The 25,345-nt window shown below is 40.3% G+C and overlaps 1 protein-coding gene across 2 annotated transcripts in view; it reads right to left on the reverse strand.

Moving 5' to 3' along the window:
• Positions 1–6,400: 6,400 nt before the first annotated feature.
• Positions 6,401–25,345, reverse strand: part of tmem65 (transmembrane protein 65) — a 44,068-nt gene continuing 25,123 nt past the window's right edge. The window contains exons 2-8 of one of the 2 annotated variants that reach the window (XR_004106387.2): positions 18,940–18,984; positions 18,269–18,336; positions 18,034–18,088; positions 12,003–12,045; positions 10,873–10,978; positions 8,799–8,985; positions 6,401–7,637 (exon numbers count right to left, since the gene is read on the reverse strand). Coding sequence is in view for 1 of the 2 variants with exons in the window: in XM_031307703.2 (XP_031163563.1) it covers positions 8,866–8,985; positions 10,873–10,978; positions 12,003–12,045; positions 18,034–18,088; positions 18,269–18,336; positions 18,940–18,984 (437 nt within the window). In the remaining variant the exon portion in view is untranslated. Of the gene's footprint in view, positions 7,638–8,350; positions 8,986–10,872; positions 10,979–12,002; positions 12,046–18,033; positions 18,089–18,268; positions 18,337–18,939; positions 18,985–25,345 lie in introns of those variants that run through there. The other variant, XM_031307703.2, reaches the window with a different exon arrangement.

Consider the following 25,345-nt stretch of genomic DNA (forward strand, 5'->3'; position numbering starts at 1 on the left):
CTTTTTCAAAAGCCACTACAAAGACTGCCTATCATCTGGTCAGATTGTATTTTCAACTTCCTTTCTGTAATGAATTTTAAAAGCCTATGATTAAGTGTCCAGGTTCCAAGAGAAGGCCATCCAGGACCATCATACTGTGTGGGATGGTATTATGGTTCTGGATCAGAGCTAAAATTAAAGTGCCCATATTATGAAAAAATCACTTTCTGGGATTTGGGGTGTTATGTTGTGTCTCTGGTGCTTCCACACACATACAAACTTTGAAAAAAATCCATCCATGCTGTTTAGAGTGAGATACGGTTTCTGAATGTGTCCTGCCTTCAGTCTCTGGGTGAGCTGTTCAAAATCGGCACGGCTTGTGACGTCACAAGCCGAAACGAGCAGGCTAACCGCAACCATTAGCTCGTAGCGTTAGCATGCTAACGCTAGCATGCTACCTCGTTCTCAGTAGCAAAGCACTGCTACAACACACACAAGTTCACCATAATCTACAAAAGAACTACTTACATGTGCGCCCTCATTTAGAAGTCTCCCAGCTAATCCTGCCTTGTAACTGACTGAAGTTGTAGAAACAGCCTTTCTTTTACTGTCTATGGAGCTAGCTAGCTGACATGATCTACATCTGAGCTACTGCACATGTGCGAGTGCAATCAAAGATAGTACAGAAGAAGAAGAAGAAAAGAGGTCTCACTCTGTAGCTAAAACAGAGACCAGCTGAAAAGAGGATCTGCAGCAGTGAGAGAGAGCACTGCAGTACAACACAAATATGGTGCTTTTTGAAAATTAAACCATGTAAACCTATTCTGGTACAACCTTAAAATACAATTATGAACCTGAAAATGAGCAGAATATGGCTGCTTTAAAGGCTTTTACTCCTTAGATTTCATTACCTACTTTTCCGACAGCTGAGCCAAGACAAATATTATTAAAACCTGAGAGCCACAGAGAGTTTGGAGGATGGAAGCAAAATTCAATAACCAGCCTAGACTTGCCCTAGTTTGCAGAAGGGATTAAGGGAAAACATTTGAGAATAAGAGTAGGTACAGTATTAAGGCCCCCGAGAACCAAAACTGTCCTCAATTAAATATATGCACATGATGCTCTTTTTAGTTAATTGACCTTCTGAAAAGTATTGTAATGTTTTTCTTCATTTTTTCTTCTAAAGTGCGTGGCCATAATGTTGGAAAATTAAAATCAAGGAAACATGGGTTAACAGTTTGCTTTGAGCAGGACCTGCCCTGATCCTGATTTTGATATTATTTGACTGCATCATTATTTATTAATGGAGACATACAATCTAGCTGCTGAAAATATCAAAAATATTATCAAATATTCCTTAATATTAGTAAAGCCTTTTTATCTGAGCCATATTCCTGGTTTTTGGGTAATAATTTGGACGATGAAAGCATTTTTAAATTTGGTTATAATCACCGCTCAACTACATTAATGACTGATGTTTACATTACTTAAACGAATAAGTGACTTTTTTTGTAATTTTTAGCCGATATACAAATAAAGTACCCTTTGTTTTACTTGATTTTATCAAAACGGCACATGAATGTAAACATTTTTAACGTCAACTCAACAATAACATTTTCATAAAAGTTTAAGCTAAAAAAACAGAAACGTTTCCATGTTTAATTTCTGTCATTTTTGCCCAGAAACTTTTCCTGAAAAACATCGCCGGATAATTGTTCATCACGTCCACTATCCATTAACAGAGTTCATTACATTTTTAAGCAGCAGGATATTTTAGGACTCATTACCCAGAAGGTGTCAGAGATATTTATTTCTGTGGTACTAGAAGTAACGGCAACATGTTTTTTTGTTGTTTATGTATGTTATTACTGGGCCGACCTGTTTCTTTACCTCAGGCTCTGAAAATCTTGTACCTTATGTTTAATGTTCAGTTTCTGAATATACAAACTGTCTCCTATTTTCTGTGTATACCAGCTGTTTTGGCTAAATAATAAAATCATAGCATAAGATGTGCATCTGATGATTTTTTCTTACTCTCTACGATACCATATAATTTGTGTTTTAGATCAAATTTAAATTTTTTAATTGCATTTAATTTTACAAGTCTGAAGTAGTAAATATTTAGTGTGACTGTCAGCTCAGAATTGGTAAAAAAAAAATTTGTTCAACTTACAACAAAAAATACATTTTGACTGTCCCCTAATAAACTTATTGAATAGTTAATATTACCGACAACACAAATACGTTCTGCGTTATTATATTCTTAACTAAAACCTGTTGCATCAGATAATATAAAATGATATTTAGGGTTTAAAATAGTGCCTCGTTTAGTTATGCTCGATATGTATTTACTGAAAACTTTAAAGTTCCATTCTACTCAAAACTGTGTTTTGGTTACCGTTACTTCAGTTGGATGTTTTCACGGAGCAGAAGGACGTTGAGGCTTGGAAAGCATTGCTTCGTAAACGGTACCAAAATATCAGCACTATTATCGTAAAAACATCTTAAGGTTGGTCTAAAGCCTCTGAAAACGTGGTTTCAAATATGTCTCCATAACACTACATGTACTTATGATTAAATAAGCAACAATACATATTTAAAGGGATAGTTTGGATGTTTTAAAGTGTGGTTGTATGAGCTACTTCTCCATAGTCAGTGTGTTAGCTACAGTAGATGGCGGTCAGCACGCCCCCAGTTTGGAGAAGCAGGCAGGAGTACCAAGTCAGTAATATCAATAAGTGTACGCTATATTTAGAATATTTTCGCCGCTTTACCTTGCTGTCAGACAGCCCTTTACGACGGGGAACTGAAGCAGTTATCTCCGCTCTCTTCATAGCCACCAGACTCCTTTGGCAAAAACAGTAATTTTACCTCGCAGAACACGGGAGTTGTTGCTCTACCGCTGCCACCATTGGTTAGTTTGTTTGTGATATTGTGTGACATTGGTGATTTAAAAGGGTTAGTTGGGATTCACCAAAGTCACACAATAACCGATGGAGGCAGCGGTAGAGCAGCAACTCCCGTGTTCTGCGAGGTAAAATGACTTAGTTCCCTATCAAAAAGGGCTGTCTGGGAGTAAAATAAAAATTGTATTTGAATGAGTGAATGAGTTTATTGGTCGTAACCAAAGGGTAGGGTCAGAAGCTTCAGCTTATATAAGCCCCCCCCCCACATTTTTTTAAGAGTAACAAAAAAATTGGCAAGGAAAAAATTTACAAGAAAGATAAAAATAAATTATACAAAAAAACTAAAGAACATATACACTTACCCAGATAACTTTCTACATACATGCATGCAGTGTGTTTGCATATGCATGCATACACTTACCTACATATATACACATATATACATACATACACACCTACATATACCTATAAGGGTCAGTACTTATATACAGTACATTACCACCATTAAGTGAATAATATCCTAAATAATAACCATAATGATAATAATGACATTCATCAACATCATCACCATTATCAACATTCTCATACAATAATACTACTCAATGTCTATACTTATCTAGTGTCATGTCTTTGAACCCTTTTTTTTTTTTTAAATGTGAAGACATTCCTACTATGTTTTCATTCCTCTGGTAATGCGTTCCATAACTTCACACCACAGACAGATATGCACCTGCTTTTCATCACTGTGTGACAGGTAGGTTGTTTCCAATTGAGTTCACAGAAAGGTCTGTCTGACAGCAAGGTAAGGTAAAGCGGTGAAAATATAACCAAAACCGTTCTGACTTCAGCAGAAGGTAGTGCTTTCATTTAGGATCCCATCATTCAAAGTACAAAACTGTTTGAGAAACCATGTTTTCAGAGCCTTTAAGATGCATTTCGTACTGAATGTGTCTTCGTAGTTGACTGGTAATTGATGTTTGTGAGATACACAATCTGACCTGAGAGCTGTTCAGACCAACCTCACCGCCTTCCTCAGCCAGGAGTGACTGAAGTTACCGCTGCCTTGCTCGAGGACACTTCAGCCATCCGCGATGAACGAGAAGACAAAAAAAGAGCTTCGGCATCACCTGCAGAGCCAGAGGTAAACACTCCCAAATTTATTATGTTAATGTAAATTGCACATTTTTCCAAAACGCATACGCTATATAATCAATTCTTCCACATCACTGGTTTTATACTACATACATGTATCAGTGCACAACAGCTGCTACTGCGGTTTGAGACTGTCCACAAGATGGCAGCACAACACAGCATTCCTTCAACTGACAGACTGAAATAGATTATACTTTTGTTCATATTCATCAAACATCTCTTTGCTCATTTTGCCTTCAGAGAAAGAAATGATGCAAAATATCATCGAGAAAATTAAAACATACAAAAATCTGCTCGACAAAGGCCTGAAGAAAACCTTCATCCTCTAAGACACAAAATACACACAAACGTGATATAAACATGAGATGATATAAAAACATACAAGTTCAGTTTGTTACCATTGTGAAAACAACATATTTATAATTACGTAATTAGTTGCTCCTTATATTAACACATGATTCAAACAGATGGTATATTGCTTTTTTTGTCATCATTCTCCCCCACAATGAATCTCTCTTCCAATGAGACAAAATTCCCTCGAGGCTTTTACCGTTAATCCAACGACAAACTTAAATATCTTCTGCAGCCAAGTCCAAACACTCATTAAAATATTGTTCAAACATTTCTGTACTCAGAGGTTTGACTGTTTTCTCTCTTTTTTTTCTCTCCATCCAGTCCATAATTCCTTTTGATTTGAGGATTTGTGTCCCCATCCCTCTACAGATGAACATTTCTCCTCCCTGGAGCAACCATCACAATCTGTTAAATAACTGCAGGGTTTAAAACCAGCTGAATCACAATCACTATTGCAATATTTTACTAAAGTTTTGGCAATTTTCAAACTTTTGCATGGACATGCCTCAGTTCTCCTTCCATACATTGCATGACCTGTGTAGAAAATAAATATGGGCATGCTCCTGTGAAAACCATTTGAGGGTTAATGGAAAACAGAATGATGTGCGATCCATCGGCCGTGTCTGAAATCACTCCCTCAGACACTCAGTCGCTCAATATAAACACACACTCAATAGTTAGCTCTTCACGTCACACGTGAAGCGAACAAGAGGTTCACCTTTTATATTTGTCTGCTAGCAACTAGGGCTGCACCTAACGATTATTTTCATAGTCGATTATTTTCTCAATTAATCGATTAGTTGTTTGGTCTATAACATTCCAAAGAGCGGTGAAACCTGTAGATCAGTGGTCTACAACTCAAAGATATTTAGTTTACCGTCACAGAGGAGTGACGAAACTAGAAAATATTCACATTTAAGAAGATATAATTATAGGATTTTTGCTTTTTCATAAAAACAAATGACTGAAACTAATTAATCGATTGGTTTTTCTGGGCGAATGATTTATTGGTTGACAACTAAGCGATTAATCGATTCATGTTCTACTAGCGGCACCAACTTTCACTGTCCGTAGAGCAAACGATAAATTGAATTATTGTAAACGAGTGTGTAACAATAGAACCACAGTTTGTTTAAATATGGAGGCTAATTAACTGCAGCCTTGGTCTCCCTATTGATACACTTATGTATTATACAAATCCAATCACACCTAACCCTATCGCAAAAAGGCATCGCATGAAATTCCATTATCAGAACAATAACAATATGTTCATATTCTCGTTTATCGACCAATAGGATATAGTACATCCCTCGTCTATGGATATCAGTAGTGTGCTACGGCTGTAATATATGCATTGTTAGCAGCAAGAAGTGCCATGGACACTACTTTGTTTGTTGCATTGTGGGAGCACTTATAAATGTTACGTGGAGAATTCAGAGTATTGCTGACACGTTAAGTCAACCGACAGGAAAATAATTGTATAATTTTGAACTTAAAAGAGCAAACATTCTCCAGTTCCAACTTCTAAAATGTGAGGATTTATCATTTCAAATTCATTGTTAAGTTGAACATTTTTCAACTTTGGTCAGAAAAAAAAAAAACAAGTGCTTTTTAAGAATTCACCTGGGCTTACTCACAACTTTCGGTTACACTTTACTTGAAGGTATCTACATAAGAGTGACATGACACTGTCATGAACGTATCCTAAACATTATAAACAGGTCATAAACCTTTATGACATAACGCTTCTTTTAGTAAGTGTCATTCGGTTTTTGTCATGACAAGTTATGGTTAGGGTTAGGTTAACCCTAGGTTAACCTAACTCTAACCCTAGGTTAACCTAGGGTTAGAGTTAGGTTTAGGGTTCATGTGTCATGACAGTGTCATGTCACTCTTATGTAGATACCTTTAAGTAAAGTGTTACCCAACTTTCTTTTGTTTTCTGACATTTTATAGACTAAACAATTGATCGATTAATCCTAAACATAGTCTGTACTAAAAAAGAGTACTGTATGCTGCAGCTTGAAAATGTGGACACTCAAATAAGTAGTGAATAGAGAGTGATATCTGATGGGGCCAGTTGCAGTGAACAGGAGAAAAAGGATCACCTTGATTTATCATACGTACAAAAAGCACCTTTGTTATTACGTGTGCTAAGAGCCGGAGTGTGTGAGAGAGAGGCACAAAGAGAGAGAGAGAAAGAATTAACGAAGGAAAGAAAAAATAAGAGAGAAATGTCGAGTCACAGAAATCACTGAAAACTACTGAACTGACTTGTGATGGCACGGCCTTATTTGGAAACTCCCAATCATCTGGAGCTTCAAGTCTGATGAAGCAAAACTTTAAAAAACTTTAAAAAAACTAAATACACGGACGGCTGGATCCAAGTCAAGTGTCAGTGAGAGAGAGAGAGAGGAGAAAAGATGGAGCGGACAGAAACATGCAGAAAAGACCTTTGAAAGCAAACATCAGTGTACAGTAAAGGCCCAAACTTTAAAAAATAGCGACTTCGGTTTCCAAGTAGTGTGTATCGCCACCGAGCGCCTCTTTCAACTCGCGCAAAACATTTGAAGACTTTCCAGCATATTAAAAACCATCTGACAAGGAAAGAAAAGGTCTGACTATAGAGCTACATCTGTTCTTCATGCAAAACATCGAAAAAATATTCCCATCGAGGTAGCAGCGGACACTGTTACTTTTCTTTTAAATATTTTTTTTTAAGTTTAAAGGTGCACAAGAACCAAACCGCCGATACTTAAGTGCAGTGACTGTAATTTGTCACTGAAAAGTCTGCTCAGTTTCAGCTCAAGTAATGAGTCATGTTTACTTTTTGACCCAAAATGGACAAATAAGTGTTTTGGAGATGAAGTCTTCAAATGTATAAAGTGTCTGGTGAAGAAAAATAACCAAATATAAATCAGATCTTAGTAAAAAAAAAAAAAAAAAATAATAATAATAATAAAAAGGACAATGTTTAAAATGTGAAATAGTGTTCCAGTATATACTTTGGGTTTCTACTGCCAGGATGGGAAACGACCACCGGTCACACCTGGACCTCTCTGTTCTGCCCTCAGGTGGCACACTTTCTCTTTGGGAAAGCAGAGAATTGTCTAATACCCTGTTGTAATCAGCAGCTGCAGCTGGTACTTGAATCCAAATTTATAGCGGTTGTCTGAAGGTGTTGACACAGGTGAGCACTTCACATCCTGGGAGCTACTCAGGCAGCGTTCACAGCAGCCATTCGCTCTGTGTCAAAAAGCAGAGATGGAAATTAAAGATTGGTTTCCACTGACACAATAATAATAATAATAATAATATAGCTTCAACGCCATTGATTCCTCTCATCAATGCCCAGGACCCAGCAGAAAGGAAAAGATGTTTAAACACGTGTGCACATTTTTGACAATTAGATGCGAAACACCGACTTTAGGCAAGAGTGGTAAAAGCACCAGTAAGGTTCTGCTAATTGGTTAGGGTTGTAACAATCCAACTTTTTCCCCCTGGATGCCGATCCAGATGCCTACACTCGGGCAATCTGCCAATACTGAGCACTAATAAAATAACTACACTGAGCACTAATAAAATAACTACACCTCGCTTGTCCCCCCAATTAAAAATCTGTACACAGCAACACACTTATGTAGGCCAACGTGAGACTGCTGTGGCACTAAAAACAGAGTCTGCGGCTGGCTGCGAATCAATTCCTGATAGCAGAAACTATTAACGTTTTATAGTGACAAAGAAACTGTAATTAATGTGGATTAGCCACGCCTGGCCCGTATTGGAGAGCAGTACGACTATCCAGCATATCCGTATATTTGTTTGCAGTAATTAAAGGAGGCGCTGACATTCTGGGAAAATTCTTTCGCTTGTCAAACACGAAATGATACTTTTATTTATTTTACGTTAATACGCAGGACTTTCAAGCCAGAGACCGGAGTTTGCTTAATGTGATTAATGTGACAGAAATAGTTGCGTGAGAAATGAAAAAAGGAGAGACTCTTTTCTCGCCTCCACGCAGCCGACCAACAGCAGCGCGAAATCGGCGTGAATGTCGGACCGTCGGTTTCGGAAAGTTACAGGAACGGTGGGACTGGGGGTTTCTTTTTCAAAACGGGTCAGTCGGACAGACTCCAGAAAGAACGGGACTGATGAGAAGAATCGATGACAGAATCAGAACTGATAAGATCCCTCCAGCAGCCATCCCTCATGACAAACTTAAACGAGTGAATCCCCATAAACTCGACATACTGAACGAACAGATGGCATGTCTTGATGGAGCAGACCGTGTGGAAATACCACAAAGAGCTGCATCTGTGATGGAGCTAAATACGCTCAGTTGACACAAACAGCTTTAGAGGGTTCGGCGACTGAAGAAGTGTGAACGCCACCTGAACAGAGAAATACTTGAAAAGTTGACATCAGCAGTATCCAGTCTGTGGGTGTGACGGTGTTGTGTGACTGTGGTGGCTTGTTAGGAAGACGCGGTGTCACTGCAGGGTTGTGCCTCTTTCTCCTTCTCCTTCTCGTCGTCCAGGAAAAACAGCGGGAACATCCCCAAAATACAGCCAATGGTCACTCCGATGGCTTTGCCCTGCAGGAGGAGAAGAAATGAAATCGTGTTAAAAGTAGAATTCCTTCACTTGTTCTCCTTCTCATAAACTGTAGAATAAAACCCATTTCTTATATTCGTTGGACTTCAAAATATTAAATAAGGTCGCTTTCACACCTGAGCTGTTTGGTCTGTTTTAACCGACCCTCGGAGCGCTTATTCGGATAGCGCGGTTCGTTTGGGGTAACGTGAAAGCTTATTCGAACTCTGGTGCGGACCAAACACACATCACATCAGTGTATCTGATATAGGCGGGCCAGAGGCGAGCTAAACAGATGACGACTGCGAGGCGACGTCAAAGTCATTAGTAAACATTGCAAGATGGCTACGGATGAACACCAGTTGTTAGAATCGGCTTTGGCCGCTACAACGAACGAGTTAGACTTGTCTTTTTATCTAAAAGAGGAACAGAAGACGGCGCTCGAGTCGTTCCTTTGCAAGAAGGACGTTTCTGCTGTTTTGCCGACCGGATACGGCAAGAGTTTAATCTATCAGTTAGCTCCGCTGGTAGCTAAGAGTTTAAACTACCAGTTAGCTCCGCTGGTAGCTAAGAGTTTAAACTACCAGTTAGCTCCGCTGATAGCTAAGAGTTTAATCTACCAGTTAGCTCCGCTGGTAGCTAAGCTAAGAGTTTAATCTACCAGTTAGCTCCGCTGGTAGCTAAGAGTTTAATCTACCAGTTAGCTCCGCTGGTAGCTAAGAGTTTAATCTACCAGTTAGCTCCGCTGGTAGCTAAGCGTATGGGGTTTAGCGAGTGTATTGTTGTGATTGGTTGTAGTGTTATCCAATTGCGTGCAGTGAGATTTTCAAATGCATGCTTGGTGCCACCCCTCGAGTTGGGCCATATTCATTACTCAGTGCCAGACCCCTAATCTTTCAGATTTGGGTCTGGATTTCCTGGCTACCAGAGCTTGGTGATCCGACCCAAATGCAGGAAGGGAACCAAAAAACGGTTCATTTACTAGCCTGCAATTTCAACCTTGCACACGATTTACGGACTTATATATGATTTAAGGGATGACACTTTCAAACCCATAACCTAATATGACCACACATCGCTGGTCGTTTGTGTGACATTATCATCTCTCTCTCGTCTCCTTCACTCGCTGTCTGTCAGCTGCTCCTTATCGCCTTCCTCTAAAATATTAGGAACACTAAAGCAGAACAAGAAAACCCATGATGTGAATGTGGCAATCGCCCAACGTCTACAGAACTATAGGTGTGAAAGCGCCCTGTTAGGGTCCTAAATGGCCGCGATACAGAGGAGACAAACATCTTCAGAGACATGTTTTAGAATAAAATGACTATTTCAGAATAAGGTCGTTTCAGCTCACCAGTTGCTTCTTCCTTTTAAGCTTTTAAGCTTCAGATGTGCCTTTGATAGATTTGATCTTACACCTATTTTTCACTCCTCTGGCATGCAAATGACAAGAATAAAGCTGACAGCGATTTCTTTTTTGGCAATCTCTTTCTCTTTCAATCTCTGCCTCTTTTTTGTGTCTGTGGATTCTCTTCTTGTAATACGTTATCAGCAGCAGACTTTCCTTCCTGCACTGCTTAAGCTTTCTTCTTTTTATACTTTGTAAATGTCCTAGTTCTGTGCCCTCCTTTATTGTTGAAGGTTACTTTTTGTTATTGTAATGCCAATTACTACTTGGAGACTAAAACATTTCACACAAATAAAAATCGGGGCCAGCCTGTCTTAAACTGCAACATCGCCCGTTAAACTTCAGCTGTTGCATACAACTACCATCCCTCTCTCCTCTCATTTTCATTATTGTCATCTCCCTACTGACGGCGAAACAGTATTATAAAAAAAAAGGCATAAATACCCCCCAAAAAGAATTAAAACAAATATCCAAATCTTACCATGTGAGAGCTGAACTTGGTCTGCCACATGTGCACCTGTTCGGGCGTCAGATCTGGACCCTGCATCCCCAGTTTGGAAGCCAGAGCCTCCACGTAACCTGCAAGACTACATACACACATCGGGGTAATTACACTTCAATGAACGTGTGGATGATCATTTAGCACACATCTTGATTTGATGACATCCCGATCCTTGCCCTAATCAGTAGGCCGGCTACCCACCGGCTGCGTGGCGCGAGCGTGTCAGCTGCGTGGCGTGTCCGTTTATATTTCGGCTCCCATGTTAACAGGTTAGAGCTTACACACTGCCTGCGTGACTCGAGCCGCGCCGAAAACACGTGCATGCTAGAAATAGGACCGACGCCTATTTTTCAGAAGCGTTTCCATGCAAAATAGAATACAGAAAGCTGTTTATATGTCATTTTGACACAAATACATATTCATAAATGACATGCTGATGTTTGAAAGTCTCTAGGTTTTGATATAAATGCAGATATAAATGTAATGAAAAAAATAAACAAATCGATTTTCTAATATTGCACCTGTCAATACAGAACGAAATATTCTGTAGCCTATGTTGCCGTCAATACTGCCGACGTTGTCTTTGCTGTAATCAAATCAGTATATATTTATGTTTAACATGGTATTTCATTTTATCAATGGGAAACATACACGTGTACAGACAAGGCTAGCAGCAGCAGCGCCGCGTCAGACACGTTTCTGGTGTGTAAAGACATAGAAAACGCCACGCAGCCAGTGTGTAGCCGGCCTTAGCCTAAAGCAGCAGGTAGAGTTACTTTTAAACTCACAAGGATGTAAAGATAAAGCAAACACGCTCATGCTAATACTCATGCAGTATAAGCATGAGTTTGCTTTATGCAACTTCCCTAATCAAACACTGATCATTAACTAGATAAATGTCCTCAGGTTGAAGATGTAAAATGAACTGGTATGAGTATGTGTGAAAGCCTGGGAGGGAAAACAGAAGGTATAATAAGTCAAAGTAATTGCAATTATTAATTTACCATTTTTAATTAAAAAAAAATGAAGCAAACACCGACTGTAATAGACGTCACACATCAACCTTAAAATAAAACAGAACCCTCAGAGACCGTTATAATGCTACTTACCCGAGACCTGCCAAATCTGAAACCAGGTTCCCCAGCGCCGCAGCTGCATGAACACAAAGAAGGAAATACTTTGATTTCTGCCGTTCTCTGATCAAACGCACACAGAAATACACACAAATAGGTATCTTACGTAATGAAGGATTTGACGGATTTCTTTTTAGCAACTTTTCAAGACTTTTTTTTAAGGTCTAGGTTGAAATTCCAAGGACTCAAATTGGCATTTTTTTGGGTTACCTGAGAGAGCCAAAGCACAGGTCTTGAGTCATGTTTTCAAGTTAGGTGTATAAAATACTTTAAAGGTTATCCATTCATTTTCAAATTTCAGAAGTTTTAGGGACTAAAAGAAACCCTCTTCTCGTCTCTCTGGTAAATCGGAGATTTTCCTGAATCTCACAATGAATTTCACTTTTTTTAACATTTCAGATAAAAGGAGCCAATTGAGATGGGTTCAGACATCTGGTAAGGATTGGGCATCATGAATCGATTCCTACTCGCACGCGTTTCAAAAATTACGATTCCAGTAGTTTCTTTATCGGAAATGTTTGGAGGATTTGGTTTCAAATCCGATCATCGCTTCCCCAATTTAACACGCGCGAGTTTTGGTTTCCATAGCGGCCAGGTGCTTGTTGTGTTGCAGCCTTGGAGCACAGAAAGCAGCGCTCTAGTGTGGCTTTATTTTACATTGAAAAAGCCCGGTAAAACTGCAACCCACCACTGAATCAAAATAAAACTTTCCTCTTATTTGTGAAAATAGGCATGTGACCCGTTTCAACTCCACCCCTCAAAGAATCGGAATCGATAAGAACCGGAATCGAAATCAAGAATCGGAATTGGAATCAGAATTGTTAAAATCCAAACGATGCCCAACCCTACATCTGATCAGTAATGACAACGTAGTGGTGTGGTTGTAGCGTGAGAGGAGACCTCGGGGCAGACCCAGAACACGCCAGCGGTGTTTCACGTCGCATCTGGTCTAGAAAAGCCTCGGGTTCCCACAGGAAGAGCTGCTCGAGAGCAGGTTATGTTCAAGATTAGAGATCAACCGCCTACTGACCAATCAATACTCGATTGAGCGTTGTCCTTGTTGGCCTTAAAATATGTGCAAGTAAGGCTACTAACCGGTTTAAATGATGTTTTTTTAGGGGCGACCTCTAGCTCACCCAGTAAGAGCGTGCGCCCTGTGTAGGCTGAGTCCTTTGCAGCGGCCTGGGTTCGAGTCCGACCTGCAGCCCTTTGCTGCGTGTCATCCCCCATCTCTCTCCCCCACCTTTCCTGTCTATCCACTGTCACTATCTGATAAAGGGAAAAAATGCCCCCCAAAAAAATAAATTATGTTTTTTTATTTATTTATGTTTTGCTCCCACGATCACTTCCCACTGCCAGGGTATCAACTGAAAGAATATAGCAACAAAAGATCATGGAATGCACAAGTGCAATTATGGTCAGATCTTGTTGTGCCTGACTGATGGGGCAGTGCTATTGATAAGCCTTATAACTTACGCATTTACGGCATCTGCAATTTTTTGACAGCTTTTCTTCCTGGATTTAGCAGCAGTGACGGTATTGCTTTGTGCCTGTATTACATGTCTGTGTTCTTCATATTTCTGTAGCATTATCGTTTGTTTTTCTTGTGTCAAATATGCAGCTCCGGTAGACTTGTCCATGTTTGCAATTGGTCATATGGAGCAAACACCGCCCCCCTTTTACGTGAACGCGCTCGTCACTAGATTGGGAAAACCTGGGTTGATTGAACAAGTTGATAACCACCTTCGTGTCACACCTGCTGTAGTTAGGTTTGGTGAAGCCGGGTAACGGAAATAAATCCAGGGCATGTTGACCTTGCTTCGTAGTTTAGGCCTCTGGAGCACATGGCTGGGGAGAAAGATTTGGGGCTACCTTGCCTAGCGTCCAAAAAATAGATGGATGGATGCTTAAATTAAAATATAACGTGTTGATGTTGATGCTGTAATCCAGCCTTTGTCATCCCTCCAACATGCCCCCCTTTGAGGAAAACTTAAGAAACTCACCCACACACGGCAACCAGTGAATATACTTAAACTAGGCAGTGCCAAGTGGCCCACATAAATCTACGTAGGCAGAGATAGGAGTCCAAACAATAGATCAAAGCAGCACAATCCGAGATGAGTCGGTAGGAGTGAGAGAAGGTGTGAAACGTTTTACAGATCAGAGAGCACCTTTGGAAAACCACCAAGACACTAGTCAGCTTCTTTCTTCATCTGCCTTCATGGTCTAACTGTCAGCAGAATCAGCTTCTAAGCAATTCCTGTTAATGTACTACATCAAAAACACTTGGCAGCTATGAATAATTCACGCCGTGGCTCCGATTTGCACAGGGGATTGCTGACAGTGTGGTAGAAAATACATGTGTGCACAGTCATTAAAATTGTAAAGGTGCTAAGTACTTTACGTGTTTGTTTTGCCTTCAGCGGATCTCTGGAGGCATTAAGAGCAAAGATGCTCGAAGCTGAATGCAGAGAGACTAAAGCTGCGTTCAGACCACAGAAAACTAATCCGGCCGTTTGCTGCAGGGTTGTGCGGTAGTGGAAGTTTCACTGTAACGTCCTGTTGTGTTCTTTAACTTTCCAATGTGGCACAAGTAGACTTTATATTTCACAGTTACTGTTTTCCGTCAGATCGTTTATACAGTAGACGTTAGACTTGACGTTTCCGACCGCACTTGAAGGGAGCTTCGTTTCATGGAGAAAGAGAAAGAAAAGAGACGGAGGGAGTGAGGAAACAGTCAGCTGTTACTCAAACTACCGGCCAGTTCAGTGCTTGTGTTTGGTGTTTTAAAACTTTCTTGTGGCAGCGATAGAGGCAGTGATGTTTCCTGTTTCCTGTTTTCTGTACGGGACTCTCACACAAGGGGGTAAGCCTATGGATGTAATGCGTACCTCCTATGGCGCCATTTTGATGCTACCTAGCTCTCACCTGCCGTTAGCATTCCATTGACTGCCATTCATTTTGACGTCACTTTGACAGCGAATAACTTTACATCTGAAGCGTGTAAAGACTCTATTTGTCCATTGTTTATTTCTAAAGAAACACGACAATGTATAAAAGGCTCCATTACCTTGTATCTCACGTTATGGCTCCGTAGCAGACGTTTTTATAAAAATAGGCTAACGATTGTGTCATAACCACGCGACTTACTGTCGCATAGTAGAGGAATTACCATATAGTACAGGAGAAGCTCTCAGGCAGTTTGGACTTCCATTAGCTGTTTAAGTTTAATTACTAATGTTAACTAGCATTTTAGTTAGCAATAATTAGCCTGTGTCCATGTTATCTCCTTACATATACCTACGCTCTCCGTCTCTGCTAGATTGGGAATGATTGAGATTTCTCTTGGCACAGCTACCAGAAGACTTCCAACTTTCAGACAGGTTGCTCACGTCACATCTACGTCTTCAAGCTCAGTTGGAGGCTGCTCAGTAACGCTCAGCCATCACCGGAAAAGTGCTTCTAATATCCTTCACTGGTCTCTGTCCAGAGCAACAGGATCTGATGGTCCATTTCTTTAACTCTCACACCGCCTCAAAACATTCTGACAAGTCGTCAGTTACATAATTGGCCACCGCAGTGTGACGTGGGGTTGCGTTTCTCCAAAACCTGAGTCGGTCTCAACTTTTCGCCGCAGGCTGCTTTGTTTTTTTCCGGCCCCCCTCGCCGGCACCCCCCGCCACAGCCTAAACGCACTACCCCCATTCAAAGTTAATGGAAAGACCTGCTGTTTTGGCCGCATCGTCTGACGGCCGACTCAGGCTGTGAGAACGCAGACTAAACCTCCAGATGGACGGCTTCAGTCCGAGTCTCCTTCAAAGAAAAACTCCTCGCTGAAAGACGGCGATACAATCTTGCCTCATTTCACCAGCGCCTCTGACACTGATTGTGTGAGACAGTGAAGTGCTGCGCGATGAAAAGTGTCAGCAACAAAAGCTGGAAAAGGTCTCTCGCTCAAATAAAAAGAAATTAAAATATGGACTCGGTAAACTGGCTGAGCATCACTGCAGGCCGGATGAGGATGACACAAATATAAAGCAGCGCCTGGATGGATGAAGACGTGAGAGCAGCGCTATTGATCTCGAGCTTCTCTTTTCTCATTTACACTTTGCAGGGGAAATTGGAGCCAAGTATCCATGGAAACAGAATGATCTAGTGTTGAGGAGAGGGAGAAGGCAAGCTCCAGTGCCTTTATGGTTTTCACAGCGTAATAAAGACCCAGAAGAGCAGCAGCTTTGATGACAGCAGGCTGTGTTGCAAGAAACTGCAACATTATTCCGATGAAGTGTGAAGAAGATATTTCAGTGCAACTTTATACAACCGGTGGCATCACCTGAGCTATCCGAGTAATAATAAAGTCTTCCAGGTGATGGCTGATGGAAGAGGAGGCACTGATTTCAGATTATATTATGTGTGACTTCCAGCCTGAAAGAAAAGCAATAACACCACGAGAGCTTTATGTGGCCATAAGTTAGGCACACTGGCCTGGTGACAGGATCCTTTATAAAGGACACCGCCATTGCCTAGTTGTGGACTAAGGAGAGAAGGAAGTATTTGATTTTGGTGTGAGGCCCAAACTATGTGGATTGTTACCAATAAATTCACTTTTTTTCTTTTCTTTTAATTATTACTTCCTGTGAATATACACATCATTCTTTTCTCAGGAAAATGGGATTTCTGTTCATGAATTAAAGAGGCGCTATGCAGTTTTGGCCATTTCTTCGCCGTTTTCTCGCTTTTTGCTCGCAGGTTTCTCTATAGAGCTCCCCCTACAGCTTCAGAATAGATATTTGGCAGCTCTTATGTTTACTTGTGTCTGACTCCTCGCTCGGTCAGTCTGCCGTTTCCTCTTTCTCTGTTCCTCCGACAATGCTTTCCTAGCTTTCTGTTTCTTTATTGCCGGCTCAGCCGTGACGATAGTGTGAAAAACTCCATCGCTACCTTGTTAGCCGGTTCCTGATTGGGCGGGTGTGTGCAGTGCCGTGAAGCAATTCGCGAGACCTGATATCATGCGATACTTCCTGACGCTGAGGCCGGCGAAAAACGTCATATAAGCATTCCAATACCTCCGAAGCTGTTCAGTTAAAGTAAATTAGGCTAAAAAAAACTGCATAGTTCCCCTTTAAGTTTATTTTAAAGGAAAGGGATTCCCACACCGGGAGTCCCTGACCGGGACGTGCAACAGTCCGTAGCTAAAGAGACAGCGCAGTTTACCGGTAGCCTGCAGCTGCACTTTTCCAGACACCATGGCCACTGCCAGCCAGAGTCGGAGAAAACACAACTGGAAAATCCTCCTGCTTCCCTGAAGCTACATTTTGTTCCCCCCATGATTTATGTAAACAAACAACGAATGGTAAAGCGCGTGGGCTCCGACGACATTTCATGGTGCATTCAAGTACAACTCGTAATGTCATAATGCATTCAGGTGCAAATAATGCATTTTTTCAGTCATTTATGGTATTATTAATACATACTCAAATGTAAGTACTTGTACTTTGTCTGTTTAGACAGTACTTTTAGCTACTATTTCAACTGTTTAGACAGTACTTTTAGCTACTATTTCAAATGTTTAGACAGTACTTTTAGCTATGTCAGCTGTTTAGACTCTTTAGACAGTACTTTTAGCTACTATTTCAATTGTTTAGACAGTACTTTTAGCTAACTATTTCAATTGTTTAGTCAGTACTTTTAGCTAACTATGTCACATATTTAGAAAATGAGGTTTATATAAATCTTCCTGATGAATGACAATTTCTATTTAAAATCTTCAAAAGTAGAAAAAAAACGGATAAAAGAAGGAAATCATGATATTTGAGAAGATGGAAGCAGGGAATGTTTGGAGTTTTTCTTGATTAATGACTTAAATGGCTATTAAAACTGTTGATGCTTGATTTTCGCTCATCAATTGATTGATAATCAATGAAATTGATCCAACAGGATGATAAAGTAAAACTTAGATTTCACTGTGACTCGACCACAGACTGCAGCTCCGTTTTGTTCTCCTTACCAGCCATGGTGGAGATCCCCAGAGTGACTCCGATGGAGAGTTCAATCTGTGTTCCCTGGAGGACAGAAGAGAATGTTATCACAAGAAGAACACGTCGACAGAAGAAAATGTGATCTTTGACGGAGATTTATATCTGTTCCGATTCTATTTTTCTTTCACAAAACTTGATTGTTAGTTGATTGTTTTTCTTTCCAGTCAAACCAAGCCTCGTCGCTGTTTAAATACATTCACTTACTGCTGCGATCATGATGGCATTATCAAGGAAACCAAATCCAACAAAGGGGATGCCGTTGTGGAACAAAACTGCAGACAAACAGAAAGAAAATAGTAAATTAACACATAATCTGACTGATTTAGATTTAATTCCTGCACTTCGACATCAGTGAACTACACAACGCAGGTTTATCAACCTGGCTGGTAAAATTAATAGATTATATGCACCAAAATGTATTTTCTTTAACTGCGTTCTTTTTAACATTCACACATGTGCTCTCAGTCATAAATTTATTTCACATATGTTAGGTACATATTTCCATAGATATGAGGGAAAATGTGTTAGATTACTTTCAAATCAAGAAGATTTTGTGTAGACATTTTTGGTACAATGTGCATCAGTATACAAGAGCTGAAAATTGAAAGCTTGTAAATTGAAGTGCTGAAGCATATGTGGAAATACATCCAATCCAAATATTAGTGCAAACTTTATAAGAGAGGATAAGGTAGAGTTTTGATACAACTTCTGTGCTTAAAGCTTTAAGTGGGTGACTATTTTATATTAATGAACGTCTGCTACATTCAAGCCGTCATAGAAATGCTGATGGAGGAATGTCGGGTTGCTTTCTAAAATATAGAGGTTTTGTGTGTGTGAGAGAGAGTGTGAGAGAGAGAGATTTAATCATCACTCACCATATCTAATCTGGGCTGCAGTCGGCGGCGAGGGCTCCAGGGTCTCTGAGAAGAGAGAAAACATCAAAACGCATCAGAAGTTCGCTCATTAACTGCTGAGATTTGACTTAAAGCGTCTGCAGCAACACAGAGATACAGTTTACTCACCCCAAAACTCATCACAGTCTCCCTTATATTCAACAATTTACACTTTCAGTCGACGCGCCGCGGTAACTTCTAACAGCTCTTGTCACACACACACACACACACGCGCACACGCACACAGAGTGTTGTGTAATGGTAGAAAACGACCACCATTTTAATAATTTGAATGCAGAAGTGCCAAAATGTATCATCCCATTAGGTTTCTCCAGAATCAGACCAGATGTGTTGTTTCAGATGGAGATTTTGACCTTTAATTATAAACGCTCCCATGATGCCGATTAGTGCCGTTTTTGAACGCCAGGGGACAGTTTAAAGATCATCTTTTCAGATTTCATTCAAATTAGAAGTGTTAAAACACCACAGACATTTTTTTTTTCTGTCGGACAAACTAACTTTGGGCTGGATTTTAAAACTAATGCCAGATTCCAAAACCTGTATCAAGTATCAAAAGTTGGTCAGATTCTTAGTCTTGTTTACGAACTCCGTTCTTTAAGACTGTGTTTGAAATAGGCAAAGTTCTTGTGGGAGCTGTTTTGTGTTCAGACGATTCAATACTGATGCATTTCAGAAGTTTGGCTTTCTGTTTCTTAATACAGTCATGTGAAAAAAATAGGACACCCATGCTAAAGTTGACTAAAAAGACGAATACAAAAATCATCTTTAGGAAAGTGATCTTAATGCCTAATTAAAAAAATGAGGAAAAATCCAATCTTTAAAGACACCAATTTTCTTTGTGAATGAATAATGTATCGTAAATAAATAAATGTTCTTCCTTAAAATGCAGGGGGCATAAGTAAGTACACCCCTATGTTAAATTCCCATAGAGGCAGGCAGATTTTTATTTTTAAAGGCCAGTTATTTCATGGATCCAGGATACTATGCATCCTGATAAAGTTCCCTTAACCTTTGGTATTAAAATAGCCCCACATCATCACATACCCTTCACCATACCTAGAGATTGGCATGGGGTACTTTCCATAAGATCATCTCTCAATGCAAATCAAACCAGCTATTAGGCTAACTGAAATCAAACCAAATAACTGGCCTTTCAAAATAAAAATCTGCCTGCCTCTATGGGAATTTAACATAGGGGTGTACTTACTTACTCTATTTTAAGGAAGAACATTTATTTATTTACGATACATTATTCATTCACAAAGAAAATAGGTGTCCTTAAAGGTTGGATTGTTCCTCATTTTTTTTAATTAAGGCATTAAGATCAATTTCCTAAAGATGATTTTTTTCATTCCTCTTTTTAGTCAACTTTAGCATTTGTTTCCATGACTGTATACCTAATAGAGTTGCAGAAAAACGTGTATTACTCAAAGTTGAATTGTAAAAGTATTGCTTTTGCTATCAGTATGGAAACTCAGATGTTGTTTTGGCACCGGTATCAAATTACTTCAAGCAATAACCAGCATTACAAGCTAGAAGGTAATCTAGCTAGAAGGGTGTATTTGTGACCGTCTGACTTTAATTGGTAAGAGAGAAGAGGAGACGCTGGGGGACTGGAGTTGGTTTTGTCGAGCTCCCTGGGCAGACACCGAGCCGACTCTAGAGAAGTGGAGCAGAGTGGAGCAGAACTGGAGCAGAGTGCATTCTGGGGAATGGAGAGACCAATTACAGGAATAGGTCAATTATAGTCGTGCACTTTTTGACCTCCCTGTGTGTTTTTGCAGTTATGTGCTCGTCTCGCACAAGTTTCACCAACTTTTCTGCCAACAGAGATGCCAAGAGCACAAAAATAATGTGTTTGTGTGTGTGTGTGTGTGTGTGTCTGTTGTGGGTGCGTGTGTGGACTCATCTTTCATAACAAACAGGCAGCAGCACCGTCAACAGATTCACACCTCTCTGACGGACCAGTGGCTCTGAAAGGTCAGGGTCTATTTCAGGATACAGGAGTGGAAGGTTCCTTACAAACCAGGACAGGAATATCGCCTGCTCTTCATTGATCACAGCGCCGGGTGCAACTGGAAATGCACCTGTTACTTTTACTACTTTACCGACCATGAATTACGGTTTGTAAAGTACTACAAGGAACTCCAAATACTGGCCGACTGTCTCTGAATGTAGCCAATAGAAAAAGACTAAGGCTGCAACTAACAACTATTTTCATTATCGAAAAAAAAACCTCCTGCGTCCCGTGGGTACAATTTAACGTCGCTGAGCAAACGGGGACGAGGAACAACTGGATGTACTCTCGTCTCCTTCATCTAAAAGACATGTTTGAGGCTTTCATATGTCCACACTTTGACTGACGTTAGCTTGGAGAGCTGATGTGCCTGTTGGGCCGCAGACTAAAGAAAATGACACCACCCGAACTAGCAGTCGCGCTTCCACAAAAACAGCAGTGGCTAGTTGCATTGCTCAAAGGCGCTTGTACTTTTGTGCTGAGAAAACCAGGTTTCTCAAAGTGAGTATTTCAGACTTTTATTTTGGAAATTCCTGGAGTCAAGAGTTTATTTGTCAGTTTGTTAAAGGACAAATCTGGCACAAAATGAACATAGGGGTTAATAACATATGTGTACTGAGTCGACCGTTCTCTGGGATATGTTTTCATGCTAATCGAATGTGACCAGTTTTAGAGCAAACCACTAATTAGCTTGTAGCGCTAGTCTTTGGGGCAGAGGGTAAAGTAAAAAGAAATCGCTATTTCTATACCACTAACAAGGCTCAAAATAGCACCACACTTCCACGGTAGCATAATGAGGGTCCCTACATGTAAACCGAAGCATTGAGAACTTTGTAAGTCTACAGACAGTTTATTAAAAAGATAGTTTAGAAAGACAGTAGGGTTCACATATACAGGCAGGCGTCATCTTGGGAAAACACGCTGTCCTTGAGCTATGTTACTGGTTGCACGCCATTCGTCTGGTGGTCGTGACTGTTTTCCCAAGATGGCGCCTGCTTGTATACGTGAACGCTACTGTTTTTTTGTTTTTTTTTAGCCTTGTCTTTTTACTTTACCCTCTGCCCTGAAGACTAGCATTATAAGCTAATCAGCGGTTTGCGCTAGCTTGTTTCAAGCTAGAGACATATTGGATTAGCATGAAAACATATCCCAGAGAACGGTCGACTCGGTACACATGTTATTAACCCTTCGGTTCATTTTGTGCCGGAATTGTCCTTTACCTTATTGAGAGTAGTCAAACTTTATAAACAGTTTAAACAGTTAAGTATTTAGCCTTTGTTGTAATACTGCAGCAACAACAACAGACAGCTTCATCTCTGTATTGAGCTGCACAATCTTTAAACTCAATGCATCATGAATTGCAGATTTAATGTGACGGCAGCATTAAACCCCCCTGGCAGAACAGCTATCTTTTTAAATAAACGTTGATCCGAGTCTTATTATAAAGCACTGATAGATCCCCACGGATGGCCAAAACGTTATACAACCTCTGTCCATTTTATACAACCTCTGTCCATTTTATACAACCTCTGTCCATTTTATACAAACTCTTGTCCATTTTATACAACCTCTGTCCATTTTATACAACTTCTGTCCATTTTTTAGAGCTGGGCAGGTCCAATAAGCTTAAGACCCTTCTGGAGCTGGACAATGAACCCATGATGACACGTAAATTAAAGTCATTTGCCAGTGAAATGATCCATCCATCGCTCACCAAAATACCGCAACAGTCGGCACATTAAACCTGCTTTCTCTGTGAAAAGCTGGGCCAAGGCTTGCAGTCTCTGTAGTAAACAAACAGAAACAAAACTTTGCAAATGTGCATAATCATCAGGAAAGCAATTCATGTCTTCAGTGTCAGTGCTCCCGTGGTTTACATACCACAAATGTAATGAGATGCCTCAAACTGCATCAACAGAGCACAGTGAGGTCCAACTATTGGTCTGCACAGTGTATCTCGACCTATAGCAACAGCTGAGTAATGTTTGTTAGGTCATCAGCGATCAGTCAGTTGACGGTACTTTCCTAAATAAAAGACCATGCTGTTTAGGGCTGCACAACAGTTATAGCGCAATATACACATCGCGAAAAGGCTGCGACATATCGCAAAAGACAGAGATTTTTTTTTTGTTAGTTGAAATAGAATATCAGTAGAAAACTGCACGTTAAAATGTTAACCGTCTTTCTTTTTTAACGGTGCCTTTTAGGTTCAATTCAATGTTCAATTTGTTCAATAAAAGAATGCTCGAAATGATTTCCTCACATTTGTTTTAAATTCAACAAGCAATTTGTTGTATTTTTAGCAGAATACTGAAAGCAAGTAATATCGTTATCGCGATATTCCACAACGTTATCGCATATTTTCCTCATTTCGTGCAATCCTAATGCTGTTGCATGTTTCTGCAGGGTGCTATGAGTGTGACACTCTGGTCCAGATGGAAATTGCACCAGAATTACTAGCTGTATTACCATCATATTTAGTAAAGACATTCATGTTTCTCAGAGGATGAATGCTACTAACTCTGGTGATCCTAAACCGTCTCACTACAGATCACAGTCCTGAACCTTTTACAGAGCGAGAGTGTTTCAGTCACTGAAAGGATGGTACAATTACAGAAATCAAGAGAAGAATGTAGAAAATGGAAACTCACTGGGTGGTACGAAGTCTTCCAACTGTGAATTTTCCTGTGAAATGATGTCAGGAGTGTGTAAAGTAACACGACTGAGGACCTAAAGGTTAACTTCACCAAAAATAGATTAGATTGTGGTTGGACTGTGAACTGTGAACAGGGCTTTCTTGAAAAAGAGAAGACAGCATTAGTCTCAGTAAGCGTGTTTCTATCCACCTCTGCATATTTTCAATTTGCACATAAAAAAGAAAGGGAAAACTCTGGGAATTCGGGGGAAAAAAGGCTGAAATATCGCTTGGCTCGTGGAAAAGTTGGTCTATCAATAAAGATTAAAAAAAAAAATGTGACAAAGCCCCAATGGAAACTAACCTGACACGGCAGATGGTTTGTCACACAGAACCATCTGAGAAGCCGCAGTGTTTCCTCGCTGTGACATGCAGCGGTGTTTCTGGTGCCTCTAACGTCTGTTTTGGAGCATCTGAGCGCAACGCAGACATTTAAGTGGCACCGTAATCCGCGTTGCTATTTCGTCCGGTAGATACCGGGCACCGGTGCCCTATTATTTGCACCGGATTTTAACACGCACCGTTAACGTGAACAGAAAATTGCGTTGCCTGTATCTTTTCACGGCAAACGCGCATGTTTGGAAAGCGGTCGCACAACAGCTGATATGGCATACTCCTTCATAGTATCCTTCAACAAAGGAGGAATGTAGCACAATATGGATGTGAAAGCAGTTATAATTAGCCTATGTGACAATAACATTTGTTTTGGTTACCGTGATAATTAATCGTGATCAATGTATTGATCAAAATAATCGTGATTATCATTTTGGCCATAATCGTGCAGCCCTACCTCAAATTATTAGACAAAATGTCATAGTTCCATCACATTTTCGACACGGTTTCCCATCGTTTGAACTTTGACTGGCGCTCTTTTAATCTTGTTTTGCCCTCTTCTTCTGCAATGGTTTGTTAACACACGATTGCATCCACCAGCTGTTTATCTTGGGACGCTCAACACCTAGCCTAATATTCCCATAACAGCAGTGGAGGGGGAAACCCATTCATTTGCATTTTCTTTTGCCAATATTCTAGATATTTGGTTAAAATTTGTGGTACATTTGAATGGATCCATTTCTAGTGACTCTAGTGACAAATGCCATAGAATTCCTTTGTCATCCCCGACTGGAGCACACTGCTGTGCTGCTTTTACCTACTCCAAGCGATACGGTTGTGATTGTATAGAACCGTGCCTGACACGCCTCAGAAGTCCGAAAATGGACCCAAAGGATAAACCTTTTCTCCGGCAACACACTCACACCAAACTTGACATTGTTTGGATCTAAGATCAAAACTTGTGTCTTCATTTTTCATCCACCCAAGAATTTTGTTTTCTGGTGTGTAAAGCAGCCTCGCAGGGCTGCTGGAAGTGGCTTTTGTTTTTGTCCTGTTGACAGAAGAATATCCATTTCAAATGCGCTGCTGAAAATGTCAGGCCACACGGTGGGAATGACCCACTTTCACCCTTTTCGGATTTTAACTTCCTAATGACTGCAGCGACTCCTGGGGAAATGTGTCCAGAAATAGGTCTGACTGACGCAGGCAAAAAAATTACATATCGCTGCACAATCTGCCAATAGCAGCAGATTTGGAGTCAGATGAGTAAATGCAGAAGAGTTGTAGCTCTCGGGGGATCTCGGTCCGCTGCAGAATATCTC

This window comes from Sander lucioperca, chromosome 16, assembly GCF_008315115.2.
Source record: "Sander lucioperca isolate FBNREF2018 chromosome 16, SLUC_FBN_1.2, whole genome shotgun sequence".
In the NCBI taxonomy this organism is placed as follows: domain Eukaryota; kingdom Metazoa; phylum Chordata; class Actinopteri; order Perciformes; family Percidae; genus Sander; species Sander lucioperca.